The 14353-nt window shown below is 23.2% G+C and overlaps 2 protein-coding genes and 1 long non-coding RNA gene across 3 annotated transcripts; 1 reads left to right on the forward strand and 2 right to left on the reverse strand.

The window, feature by feature from the left end:
• Window positions 1-309: 309 nt before the first annotated feature.
• On the reverse strand, window positions 310-3122 carry LOC127276775 (uncharacterized). Its single transcript, XM_051297424.1, has 4 exons — window positions 2677-3122; window positions 2207-2480; window positions 722-899; window positions 310-457 (listed from the first exon to the last, which is right to left on the reverse strand). Exons 1-4 carry the CDS (start codon window positions 2845-2847, stop codon window positions 397-399), a joined length of 684 nt encoding a protein of 227 aa, XP_051153381.1. The 5' UTR covers window positions 2848-3122; the 3' UTR covers window positions 310-396.
• A 2279-nt stretch (window positions 3123-5401) lies between these two features.
• Window positions 5402-10830, reverse strand: LOC127276792 (uncharacterized). Its single transcript, XR_007842262.1, has 2 exons — window positions 10685-10830; window positions 5402-5541 (listed from the first exon to the last, which is right to left on the reverse strand). It is a non-coding gene; the product is annotated as an uncharacterized LOC127276792 (long non-coding RNA).
• Window positions 5548-13881, forward strand: LOC127276783 (A-kinase anchor protein 10, mitochondrial). Its single transcript, XM_051297433.1, has 9 exons — window positions 5548-5777; window positions 7593-8400; window positions 8475-8598; window positions 8683-8819; window positions 10424-10574; window positions 10675-10789; window positions 11572-11746; window positions 11848-11974; window positions 12357-13881. Exons 1-9 carry the CDS (start codon window positions 5753-5755, stop codon window positions 12444-12446), a joined length of 1752 nt encoding a protein of 583 aa, XP_051153390.1. The 5' UTR covers window positions 5548-5752; the 3' UTR covers window positions 12447-13881.
• The last annotated feature ends 472 nt before the right edge of the window (window positions 13882-14353 follow it).

The raw sequence follows: 14353 nt of genomic DNA on the forward strand, positions 1-14353 counted from the left end.
TTTCAAGTTTTTCTGCATTGAGCGATAACTTTTTTTATCTTGCTGCCAATTGTCAAGATAAAAGCTTGGCAATACTTAAAACCTCTTGCAGGTGATCTGAGGTTAAAATATTGACGTTGAACTTAATTTTAAATCTGTAAATTAAGCTCCAAAACCTCTTGTCCCCATTTACCCCAACTGACCCTATATGAATTTATTTTGTACATTATTATATTTTATAATTTTTTGTATACTAATAGAATTGTATTTTCAAATATAAAAATACATATTTATGGTAGTTATACTAAAATCAACTTTTAATTCAATATATTCAGTCAGTCTTTTTATTATCAAAATGAGGCATTTCCAAAATGGAAATACAAAAATTATTTTAGAAATAATATAATAAAGTATAATTTAAACAGCTATTTGTTTCCTCACGCTTCGTATCAATGCAGGTGCTACTTTCATTGCTAGGCTGTAAATAAAATATAATTTATGATTATTTTTATTATTATTATATATTTCGTATTTTTTTTTTATTTTTTAATATTTCAATTATTTGAAATAGTATTAGTTATAGTTTGTCTGAATTAATCAATCCCTATTAGTGAAATTTTACATTGCGAGTTTGAAAAAATAATTTTTTTTTTCAAATAAAACTATGTATTTTAATTTCACTTTTATAGCAAGGAAATGAAAAATTACAGATTTGGAGTGTAGGACTCTTTTTTTTTCTTACTTGTAAGGTAAAGATGATATTCTTCTTCTGAAACAACGACCTGTTTTATCTAATCCTTTACATCTTTTTGCAGGTCTTTTAATTCCTACCGTGCTTTCAAGTGGTCCTTCAGATGTGATTGTAATTTTATCAGGAAGATTATCGAGCTCATCCTTTACTGCAGGAATAGAAGTATTTTCTAAAGAAGTATATTATTATTATTATTATTGTTATTATTGATATTATCATTTTTTTTATTACAAATAAATATATATAAATTTTTAATTTAGATAAATTATATTTAGTTCAAATAATACACACGTGTATTATTCTGTAAAATTCGTAAAAACCATATTGAATATTATTGCTTATTAAGTTTTGTCGTGTTATTCTTTAAATTTTTATAGGTTTTTGATTACTGCTCCTATTATCATAATAAAAAAATTATCACGTTGGCATCCAATTTAATAAAAACACGCGTAGTGTTTGAAAACAAAAAGTACACTCTTTATAGATTTTTAATAACAGTTTTATCTGATGCCATGACCAGCAAGTATCCGATTATTTGAATAAAATAATTAATAATAATTTGTTAAAAATTGTTCAAAAAATAATGATAAAGGGTACAGCGGCATAAGCATGCAAAATCGGTCTTTGCCTCAAAAAAGTCGAAACTTATACCAAATATTGGTACCAATGAGACAAGACACTTCACCAAATTTTAATAAAAAATATTCATTTTTATGGGAGTTATGGAGGGGGAAAGCAAAATCAAAAAAAGCGTTTTTCTCAAAAACGTCTTAACACTTAGAAAAATTTTTTGTAAAACTTTCAAAGTAGTACCTTTAAAATAACGCCCCCAAAATTTTTTTAAAAATTCAAAAAAAATTTCCGGGTTTTTACGGGCAAAAATTTTTGAAATCTTTTTTTTCTCTGTTTAAAAATTGAACGAAGTGATACGAAGCAGAAAATGCCTCCTTTTCATAAGCGGCACTGCTATTAAGCTCGAAAAACACGAATGCCCGCGATTTTTATTTTTTTTCAACATGTTCCCCAGAATTAAAAAATCTACAAAAAATATATGTTAAGGTAGACACTATGAAGTAATTTTGGTAAAAATTTCAAAGTGGTACCTCTAAAATAACATCCCTAAAAAAAATTTTCAAAAATTCAAAAATTTTTTTTCCGGATTTTTTCCGGGCAAAAATTTTTGAAATTTTTTTTTTTTAATTTCTCTCACAAGTCTACATAACTCATAAATTTTTTTATTGAAATCGGTTAAGATGTTTTTGAGAAAAACGCATTTTTTGATTTTGCTTTCCCCCTCCATAACTCCCATTAAAATGAATATTTTTTATTAAAATTTGGTGAAGTGTCTTGTCTCATTGGTACCAACATTTGGTATAAGTTTCGACTTTTTTGAGGCAAAGGCCGATTTTGCATGCTTATGCCGCTATACCCATTAATTCTTATATAATTCTGTTAATATAATTTTAATATTATTACCTGCAATATTGCTGCTTAGTTTCGTTGATGTTTCTAAAATGGTGACGTCATCAGTAGTTAAAATTGCACTTGTGGTAATTTTTTCTTCAGCAATTGAAGAAGACGATGTTGATGATTCTAATGAATTATTTAAATTTGATTGTGTTGATGATGATAAAACTGATGTTGTTGATGATTCTGACGAACTGTTTGTAATAATTGGCGGTGATTTGGTTGTAGGTTTTGTTATTGGTTTTAATGTAAAGTCAGCATAATCATAGACGTAATCGTAATTCTGCAAAAGAATAAAAATGCAATTTTATAACGAAAAACAAAATTAATTCAAAATAATATTAATAGATTTCTAATATTTGAATTAAGGGATATTTTTTTTTTCTAATTAATTAACAATAAAAAGATGCAAAAGAAATTTTAAAAAACAATGCAAATATTTAGAAAAATAATTTAAAAAGTGAAATAAAAGAAATTACCATGTAATCATCGAGTAAATCTGATTTGACCAATGCGATGACCTTGACATCTTTGAGGTCAATTTGTACATTGACATCACCTGTTTGTCGTTGATCATATTTTGCAGGACTGGACAGAGTCAATAATATTTGTGAAGAAACAATGAAGAATCCATAGATTAATGGAAACATGATGTCTGTAGCCTCGACAGTTTCAGAATGACTAGTTTCTTCTTGAGTCGATACAATTTTGACGTTGATGATGATCGTTCAGTTAGGAATATTTTTTTTTGAACTATCGGATTTCTTTAAACTTTCAACACTGATCAGCCATTCGTTTCAGTATAAACTCCAAAGGTGAATGAATATATATATATTTCTTTGAAAACCGGTATTTCATCCTGGGCATCAAGCCAAGAATCTTGAGAACAAACATAATGTTTCCGCGGTCAATGCTCCACGAGAATGGTTGTTCTTGGCATTGTAAGTATCTCAAGGTCAAAATAAAATTATGAGATATTATACAGAAATATATATTTATCTATATATATATATATATATATATACTCAGAACGAAAATTTGTTTGAAACAAACAAATTTAGATTTAATCAACCAAATACATATATTGCTGTATATACAGTTATCGTTAACCCTTTGCGGCACAGTGGTAACCCAGATTAAGGGCCGTCCATAAATTACGTTACCACTTCTTCATTCTTTTTAGACCCCCCTCCCCCCCCCTCGTTACTATTGCGTTAAATGCATTTTTTAGATTTTTTGACCCCCTCCCCCTCTAAAATAGGTAACGTAGTTTATGGACGGCCCCTCACCACCTATTTTATTTACAACTATTCTTACTGTATTTAAAGTTTTTTAAGCAATATTCATTAATTTTTTTAAAGTGACTGAGAACATATTATTCAATGAAACGAAAATAAAAGTAACAATATTTACGCAAAATTATAAACAATTATAAATAAATATAATTGTCAAAAAAACTCATTATTTTGGAAAAAAAATTCATTACCAAAAATTTAGGTAAAAAGAGAACCGATATTTTGTACTCGGAGGTTTTTGGGGTCGTTGATTACGAATCTGAAGTCAGTTTTTAATCATTCAAAATGGCGGATCCAATATAGCGGAGGACTTTTTGAAAACTTAATGCAATTCGTTTGAAACTTATTACTCGGGGGTTTTTGGGGTTGCTGATTACGAATCTGAAGTCAGTTTTTGAAAATTCAAAATGGCGGATCCAATATGGCGACCGAAAATTTTAAAAATCCACGAAATTTGCTTAAAACTTGTTACTCGGGGGTTTTCGGGTCGCTGATTACGAATCCAATGTTATTTTTTCAAAATTCAAAATGTGGATCCAATATGTGCTCATTGTAGTACAAAAGCTGACCAAAAGCGAACGTCCTGGATTTGTAAAACTTGCCATGTTCAAGTTTCAAGCTAATTGTATTAGATTTTCAAAAAGTCGTCCGCCATATTGGATCCGCCATTTTGAATTTTTAAAAACTGACTTCAGATTCGTAATTAACGACCCCAAAAACCCTTATAGATGTGATCATCTGTATTTTTGAATGGAATGAAAAATGTGTGCCGCAATGGGTTAACCGGGGTTATTCTGGTACAAGCTAGTTTTTGAGACGCATAAATAAGTTATAAAAATCAATTGTTAGAATTTTCATTTAATACAATATCATAAGATACAATTTTAATTCAGCAGAATTTTATTTTTTCGAATTATTATTTTCCAGAATTTTCATTACACCGATTTTTCTTATTATAGAATTTTTATATAATTGAAAATTCACTTCAATGAATTTTTATTTTTCAAATTTTTTATTTACTTAAATTTTCAGTTTTTAAAATTATTATTTGATAGAATTTTCATATATAATTGATTTTTCGTACTACAGAATTTGTACTTCACTGAAAAAAACATTTAAAAAAATTTTTAATTCATAAATTTTTCATTATTCCAAAATTTTAAACGGCCAAATTTCCGTGAAATCTTTCTGTCGATTGTTTGTTCGGACATAAATGAAAATTCGGCGTCTTAAAAATTCTATCAATTTAAAATTTGGTACATTAAAATTCGGTGAATTCGAATTTCTGTAATTTAAAAATTCAAATAATAAAAATTAAATAGCTAAAAATTTTCGTAATTTAAAATTCGTATTAAAAGAAATTCTGTTAAATGCTTATTATTCGAAAAATAAAAATTCGTCTAAAAATTAATTATTCATAATAAAATTCCTAATAAAAATCGGTTATATGGAAATTCTATCAAATATAATAATTCGAAAAAATGAATCTTTGAGAAAATAAAAATTCTTTGAAGTGAATTTTAAAATATCCTTCCTAACCTAAAAAAAATCAGTAATTGTAATGAAATTTCTATAATAATAATAATAATAATAATAATAATAATAATAATATTTTACCAACTTTTTAAAAATTATATACAGGAATATGTACTTAAAAGTTTCCATATAGTTTATAATTCGATGAAAAAAAATGTACTTTATTTTATGAACAAAACATAAATTTTATATACAAAAAAAAACTTTGAATTTACATTTATAAACCATATAATTTTTGCGAGATATATTAATTTTTTTTAAATATAACATTAATTTTAATAATGGCATTTATTTTCACAAATGTTAATTAATTATTATCAATGTTAACAATGTAATTTTACAAAAAACCATGCGAGGACAATTTTTTTCCTAATTTAAAAATTCAAAATTTCGAGTGTATATCGATTACAATCGATAACACGCCGTGAATATACACTCTGAAGTTGCATCCATCGTAATCCGTAAAAAAAATATGTATGTATGACAGTTCGGTGTGGCTTGATCGTAAAGTTTCTGTGCAAAAAAAAAAATATATTTTAATTTTAATTAATAATAAAATTATATTTTACAAATAATTTTCATTGTGCATATTGAGTGAAACAATTTTAATTAAATTGAAAATTTATTTTAATGAAGCAGCATTAACGAATCATTGAAAATTCAAGTTTGATTTTAACTTTTATGACATTCACAAGATTTATCATGATTCGTACTGTTGTACACAATGTTACAATTTTTTAAAAAACCTGGTAATTATTATTTTATACTGCATTGACATAATATTAATAGTTTTTTTGTAAAAAAAAACAATTGTTCCAATTTTCGAACATAACCTCTTTATAACGACGTCAACATTCTTTATTTCAAAACACAGGCGTTTTATATGTATGTATATTTGTATATGTATATATATGTTATGTTTGACATTTACATCATTTACTTTAACTATATATATATATATAAATAGTACTCTACCGACATTTACTCTTCCTTAAACATTTTAAATTGTTTAAAAGGGCACAACTTAAATTTACTGCATACTATTTATTTATGTTTTTTGATATTGTCGCGCATTGGATTTATTTTTTAAATATAATTTATTTTTCTTTATTTGCAATTAAATTGATGACATAAATAATTAAACATGATATATATATATAAATTTGAAATATAAACATAATTATGAAATATGATAAATATGACATAAATAATATTAGGTAACGAATCGTCGATATTCGCGAAACTTAAAAGATAAGAGGTTAAACTTTATCTACGTTTTTAGACACAGATTACAGGCCTCGGATTATACGACTTTTTCCGACTTTTTTCGACTTATTTTAATAAAATGCGACTTTTTCGATTTTTTTTTACATTTTTTTAAAAAAAAGTTTTAACGAAATACGTTTTTTTTAGTATACAATACAGATTTTCTTTATTTCAATTATTTAACAAATTTTTAACTAAAATTCCTCACTAAATTAATTATTTTTAATAATTTTAATGAAATTCTTCACAAATTCAATTATCTTAAACTATTTTTCAATTAAAATTGTTATTATTAAATTTAATAATTGTTTATAATTTTAAAAAAATTAGCAAAAGAAATTATTAAAAAATTTTAATTAAAAATCACTTGAAATTTAATTATTTGCAAAAATTTCAATTATTTTTAATAATTTTTATAATATTCTTCCAAAATTCGACTATCTGAAACCATTTTAAAAAAATTTTCAAATTATTGTATTTTTGTCTGCAATTTCTAATAAATTTTTTAGTGAAATCATTAACAATTTTTCAATTAAAAATCACTTGAAGTTCAATTAATTTAAAAAAATAATCAAAATTGTAAATCTTTGAAAATTTAATTACTTTTCAAAAATGTTATCTAAAATTTATTTGATAAATTATTTTTAGTTCTTTAAAATTTAATTATTGTCCGAAAATTAACAAAATCATTTGAAATTCAATTATTTCTAAAAAAATTCAATTTTAACTCTTCCAAAATTATTATTATTATTATTTTAAAAAAATTGATATTTAAAAATCTGTAAAACTTGATTAAGTATTGACTGAAATTTTTTCGACCATCAAAACTGAAAACTATGACAAAATTTTTAATTCGAATAAATTGTTTATAAATCAGACTTGAAAAAATTTTAAAAATGGAACTTTAAGAATTTTTTTTCAGAAATTTGTCCTACTTAAATAAAATTTTGAAAATTTGTCTTACAATTAGTTTGTTTGTGAAATATTCGAAATAAATTTTCTTGTTAATATTCATTATAGAATTATTCTCATTATAGAATTAATAAAATGAATTTAATATCTAATAACATTAGTTATTTAAAGTAAAATATTCATTAACGAATTAAATTTTGGTTAAAATAGAAAAAATCGACTTTTTCGACTTTTTTTTAAATATAAATCGACTAAAACGACTTTTTTGTGCCTTAAAGTCGATATATATTTATTTTTCAAAAGAAGATTAATTCCAAATTTGATTAATTTAAAAATATTAATAGTATTAAAAATATATTATAAATTTCAAATTTCCAATATTTTAGGACAAAAATACAGATCCAGATTGCTGCAGGAGACTCAATTGAAATCGAGAAATCTCGAAAATTGCAAAAATGATACACACAATTTGGACCAATCAATGTCGTTGGGTAGCCTTGAGGAGACAGAGGAAGACAATTATATATGTGATGAGGAATCAACAGAAATATGTTCCTTTCATTCTAGTCTTTCGAAATCTCTTCCAGAAATTCTCGCTGATAAAAGTGCATTAGGTTATTTTATTCAATACATGGACTCGAGAAATTGTGTGAATTTAATAAAATTTTGGCTCGAAATTGAATGTCTCTGTGGTGCATGTGAGGACAATGAATTTCTTAATAATCATCATAATGAACATTTACACAGTATTTCAAGTGAAATTAATAATAGTCTATCAAGTACCGCAGAAAGTAATGATAATAATTTTTATTGCAATACAACAACAACAACAACAAAAAGAATTGGCGGCGATGGCGATTCGTGTGAGAATTTAATTGTTGACACAAATATTTACAATAATACTGTGACAAAATTAAATGCAGAACTGCCAAAGAATAATCACAGGATAATTGATTCAAATGTTGAATTGAATTATAATTTTCAAAATAATTGTCGTTATACAGCGTCAACTGTACGGCAAGATGCAGAGAAAATATATAAAAAATATATTGATAAAAATTTATTGGACACAAATTTATTTCCCGATGATTTATTAATGGAAATGGAAGAAATGATTATATGCGAGAATGATGAACCATTATTAACATGTTTGTCATTGGCACAGAAAATTGTTTATAAAATTTTGGAAGACGAGTAAGATGATTTAGATTATGAGTAATTTGTGTGAAAAATATAATTTTATTTATTTTCTTAAAAATTATTTTCAGATATTTAAATGATTTTTTGAAAAGTGAATATCATTGTAAACATCAAATTGATGTTTTGACCAGTGGAAATGTACAATTAGAGGATATACTTTACAATGAAACTGCATTTTTTTATTTTATGGAGGTAAAGTAAAATATTTATTTCACAAAAATATTTTTTCTCTTTTTTTTAAAAAAGTGAGAAATTAATTAATTAAAACTATTTTAGTTTATGGAAGTTGAGAATAAACGAAATCTACTCGATTTCTGGATGTCGGTTGTGAATTATAAACAAAATTTAGTGGAAAAAGGAAGTTCCGCTGATCCTTGTGAAGCACAAACGGATGCTGTGATCATTTATGAAAAGTGAGTACATATTTGCAATAATCGATGTGCACAGGCCTCGGATTGTACAACTTTTTCGACTTTTTCTCACTTTTTTTTTTGGAAAATACAACTTTTTTCGACTTATTTAAATAAGATGCGACTTTTTCGATTTTTTTTTAAATTTTTAAATAAAATACGTTTTTTAGAATACAATGCAAATCTTCAGACTTTCTTTATTTCAAATATTTAACAAATTTTTAACTAAAATTCTTCACTTCATTAATTATTTTTAATAATTTTAATGAAATTCTTCACACATTCAATTATCTCAAAGCATTTTTCAATTAAAAAATTTTCAAGTTCAATTTTTGTCTTTAATTTTTAATAAATTCTTCAGCAACAGAAATCACCAAAAAATTTCTATTTAAAATCACTTAAATTCAATTATTTTCAAAAATTTCAATTTAAAATCTCCTAAAATTATTATAATTTCTAAAAGTGTCAATTGTAGAACTTTCAAAATTTAATGATTTTAAATGATTTTCATAATATTCTTCAAAAATTCAATTATTTCAAAGCATTTTTCAATTAAAAACTTTTGAAATTCAATTTTTGTCTGTAATTATTTTCAATTCTCTAAAATTCAATTATGGTCTGAAATTTAACAAAATCTTTTGAAATTTAATTATTTCTAAAAATTTCAACTATAACTCTTTCAAAGTACAATTATTTTTAATAATTTTAATATTTCTTTAAATATTCTATTATTTTAAAAAATTTCAAATAAAAACTCTAAAATTGAATTGTTATTTTTGTCAGAATTAAAAAAAAAAAATTTGTCCTACTTAATCAAAATTTTTTAAATTTACGTCATCGTTTCTGAAATATTCGAAATAAATTTTTTTGATAATATTTCTATTGAATTATTCTTATTGAGAAATTAATAAACTGGATTTAATATCTAATAACATTAATATTATTTAAAGTAAAGTACTTATTAACTAAATAAAAATAAAAAAAATCTACTTTTTCGACTTATTTTGGATTGTAAGTTGACTAAAACGACATTTTTTACTCCTTAAAGTCGATCCCAGGCCTGAGTTTGCAATATAAAAAAAATCGAGCAAATAATAATAATTCTCCCTAAGTTAGAGAAATATAGAGTTTGGAGTCAAAACTAAAAAATAGACATTAACCAAAAGTAATAAAAGTAAATGTAACGATAATAAAAAACATGAAATAAATATTGTAAAAATTGTTAATAAATATGTTAATGTTAATAAAAAAAATTAAATAAATTGTAAGGAATTTAAAAGAATATTGGTATAAAATAATAAATTTTGAAAATATGAAAATATAATAAAAATTGTAAAATAAAATAACTAAAATATTCTTATGTATCAACAAATTAAATAATTCACATTTTTAGGAATAAATATAAATAAATAAACATAACATACAAACAAATTAGATACATAAGAATAAAAATTGTTTAAAAATAATTAAAACACAATTAAAATACTCTTATAAGTATTAATCAAAGTTTTTGCAAAACCAAACTTAAAATTGGACTCCAAACACTAGATTCCTTACAATAATAAGTGAATAGAGAACAAAATAATGAATGAAGTGCAATGTTTTAGATACTTTAGTTTACAAGCAACAATGCCATTGGGATTCACTGACAAGGTACGATTTCAAGTCGAACAAAATATATGTCGTGAGGATGGAAAAGGACCACAACCTGATTGTTTTGATCTTCCTTGCAAACTTGTATACAACTTTTTAAAAAAGGTTTTGTATTGATGAATTTTATTTTATTTTTTTTTTTTAGTTATGTAATTTTAAATTAGTTAATTAAAATAATTATTACAATTTTCATATTATATTTCAGAATTATTTACCTGCTTTTTTATCGTCACAGCTATACTATAAGTACCTTTCCGAACTTATTAATAATCTTCAAAGCAGTTCATGTACAAATCAGCACAGGATTTTGAAAAGAGCAGGTATTAGAAAATTATTATTATTATCATTATCATTATTAAACACAATAATAAACTTATAACTGACTGGTATGAAAAAAAGTATACGAAACTAATATTATCATGGGTAGAGGAAATTGTTTTGTTTCGATGCGTTTGACCTCTTAAATCAAAAGAAACAAAACTTGGAAATTTCTCTTATTGTTAGTATTCATATAATATAATATTAATTAAAATTATTAATATTTATATAATTATATAATATATATTATCCTAAATTTTTATTTTCTATTGAATAAAACATTTATTTAATTGAATTTATATTCATCAGAATCTTTATAAAATTGGAGAATTTTATTTAACTCTATTTTCATTTAAAAGAATTATAAATTAATAAAAAAAAATATTAAATTCGAAAATTTTGTAAAAGGGTTAATCCATTATATTTCATTTAATGTCGTTGGGGACAATTTTTTTGAGAAAAATTTGATTAGTATTTGAGTATTTTATTATTAGTATTTTAGTATTTTTAATCTAATTTTATATAATATGCTGACCTTTTTAATTTATTGTAAAGAAATATTAAAATATTTTATCTTTTACGTTGATGTAATTATCAAATTTTTTCAAAAATAGATCGCAACGACTTTAGGTGAAATATAATGATTCAAAATGAAATTTTGTGTTAATTAATTTTTGGGTTTATTAGAAGGAATGTATTGGCTCTAATTATTCATTGAATGAAATTAAATTATGTTCCTTAAAATTAAAAGAATATTTTTGAAATTTTTTTTTTTGTGTTTAAGAATCTGATTGTGGAAGTGAAGCAAGTAGTTTAAGTTTTCAAGTCCAAACTTCAAGCCAAAGAACGGCAGAAGAACAAAAACGATTAAAAAACACAAAATCAATGAATGGAAGTATGAGTATTGACACAAAACAGCTCTATGATCCAGATTCACTTTGGAAACGAAAAAAAAGAAGGTGAGCATTCTTAGTAAAAAAAAAAAAAAAAAAAAAAAACTGAAAAGTTTGAAAACAAATTTTATTTCTTAAAAACAAAAACAAAAATTACTTTTTTTCAGTTTGAGTGTCGGATATGTAGATAGTATGGGACGATTTATTACCGAAATAGAATCTCATCGAAAAAATGAAAGAGAATCTCGTTTATCGCGTGCTGTGAAAAGATTAGTAAACATGGAACAAGATAAGGTAAGAAGTTGCAATTTTTTTAAATACTACGGTTTTTTTCTTTTTTATTGCCAAATGGGGTATTCGTTTATTATTTCAAAACTATTGATTGGAACTATTTTTTTTAATTCTATAAGAAAATTTATTAATTTTATTTAAAATTTACGTATTTTTTATTTTGCTATTTTTATAATAATTATGAAAGTTGTAATTTAAAAAAAAATTAATTAACGTCTTCAGAAAGGAAATAAATTTCAACAATCAATGATTTCAGTTTTTGAGAAAAGTCGCTTTTTAAAATTAATTTCAATTTACATTTTTTATTTTCCCCAATAAAAAAGAAAAAAAAATTTAATGAAAATAGTGAAAAATATAAATTATTTTTTTTTATTTTCACTAATAGGCTAAAGAAGAATTAGCATGGAAAATTGCTGAAATGATTATTCGAGAGATCACAACATTAACTTTAGGGGCATCTGATCTTCCATCTTGATAAAAATCTATTCTCGTCAAATTTTTATAGGATGTTGCTTCTGTTATTTTTTTCTTTAAGTCTTCTGAAAATGATCAAATAAGAAAAATTCTATTTTACGAATAAAAAAAAAGAAGAAAAAAAACGTAAACTGAATAGAAAGTGCCAAAAACTTTGGAAGCAGGCAAATCAAATGTGAATTATCCGTTATATAATTTTTTTTTTATATTCGTATTTTATTGTTTTTTTAAAAAAATTTAAGTGTTCGTTTTTCTTTTATTTAGAAAAAGTATTTATTAAGATATAAATATATATATATTAATTTAAGAAATATGATTTTTCTCAGTAAAAATAATTATTTTACTGACAAACGAAAGCATAAAAGAGGTAAAGTGGCCTTTTAATTTACTTCTTTTTTTTTTTTGATATTCAACTTTATTTTAACGCACAAGCGTACTTTGCAAGTTCCTCCAAATGAGATTGTTTTGTATTTCAAGAAAAAAAAAATGTCACTTTTTTTTCTTGATAACGAAAAAAAAATTCTAGTTCAATAAGAATTTTCTGAGACGTTTAAAAACGTTTTTATTTTATTAATCTCTCAAATGAATCTCGAATATATTTTTATGATATTAGAAAGACTTTTTGAATATTTTAGAAATTATTAAAGAGCTTAGCACATGACAGGAAAATTCTTTCAATTCTGTATAAGATTAAAAAAAATAATTTTACTCGTATATTTTTTTAAATTAAAAGTATAATTTATATATATTTTTTTTTTTCAATTAATATAGTTGATTTTAGAAAAAATTTGAGATATTTTTTCTCAAAATTAGAATATTCGAAGAAGCGGGAATTTAAAATATTTGATTATTAAAGAAAGTGAAAAAAGAATTGAGATTTGAAAAAAAAAAAATGTGGCCTATAATATAAACGTAACATAATCGTATTCAACAATACTGTAAATTGTGATTTCATTAAGAAAAAAAAAAAAGAAAACGACGATCAAAATATAAATCTTAATCTATCGATTTTAGAATTCATCATATATTATAATAAGAGAAATTAGTTTGTACAAGAGTATTAATAAATATCTTTTGTAGCACCTCTAGTTTAAGGGCAAGGTCTCTTAAAAAAAATAAATTATTATTCGAGATCAAGTGTTTAAAAAAGAAAATATTTTTTTAAAAATTTTTCGAACGGTGCTATAATTTAAGGTAGATTATAATAAATAAAATATTGCAAAAAAAATGGTATTGACTTCTAGACGAAAGTTTTGTTAATAAAAAAAAAAAAAATAAAATGAATTTCAGTACCATAGTTTATCACATATTCTCTGATAATCGTATATACATTATATAGATAGTTATTAGAAATATATTACAATAATTTATTAATTCGAGGAACAACAGTCATTTCATAAGCGTTTCTTAGATGTACAAAATAATAATAATTTACGATATTAATTTTGTATATATATATATTTGTGTATATTTCGTTCTTTATTAACAAATAAAGTATAATCATATGAGAATTTTAATAATTATACTTAATATTTTATAATTTACTTTTTTTAAACGTTTCAATGACTCATCGTATTATTTTAAAAAAATATTAAGAAGTATTTTTATATACGAATTTTATAATTTTTTGGGAAAAATATATTTTAAGTATATTTTTTAATATCATTTATACGATTAACTGAAAAAAAAATGATCTGAATTCAAGGGAATTTCTTGTAAAAATTCCCAGTTTACAAGAACGGAAATTTTGTTATTTTAATAGATTAAATAAATTTTCAACTTATTTATCTTATCATTTGCAGGTCCTGACAAATAAGTTAATTTATAATTTCCCATTTACTTTTTTTTATTATTATTTATTTATATTTTATTAAATTATTTTTTATTAGGTATATATTATTGCGGTAA

The sequence above is a fragment of the Leptopilina boulardi genome, unplaced genomic scaffold (genome assembly GCF_019393585.1).
Source record: "Leptopilina boulardi isolate dan_hultmark-lab unplaced genomic scaffold, ZJU_Lbou_2.1 LbouV2_103, whole genome shotgun sequence".
NCBI lineage: Eukaryota > Metazoa > Arthropoda > Insecta > Hymenoptera > Figitidae > Leptopilina > Leptopilina boulardi.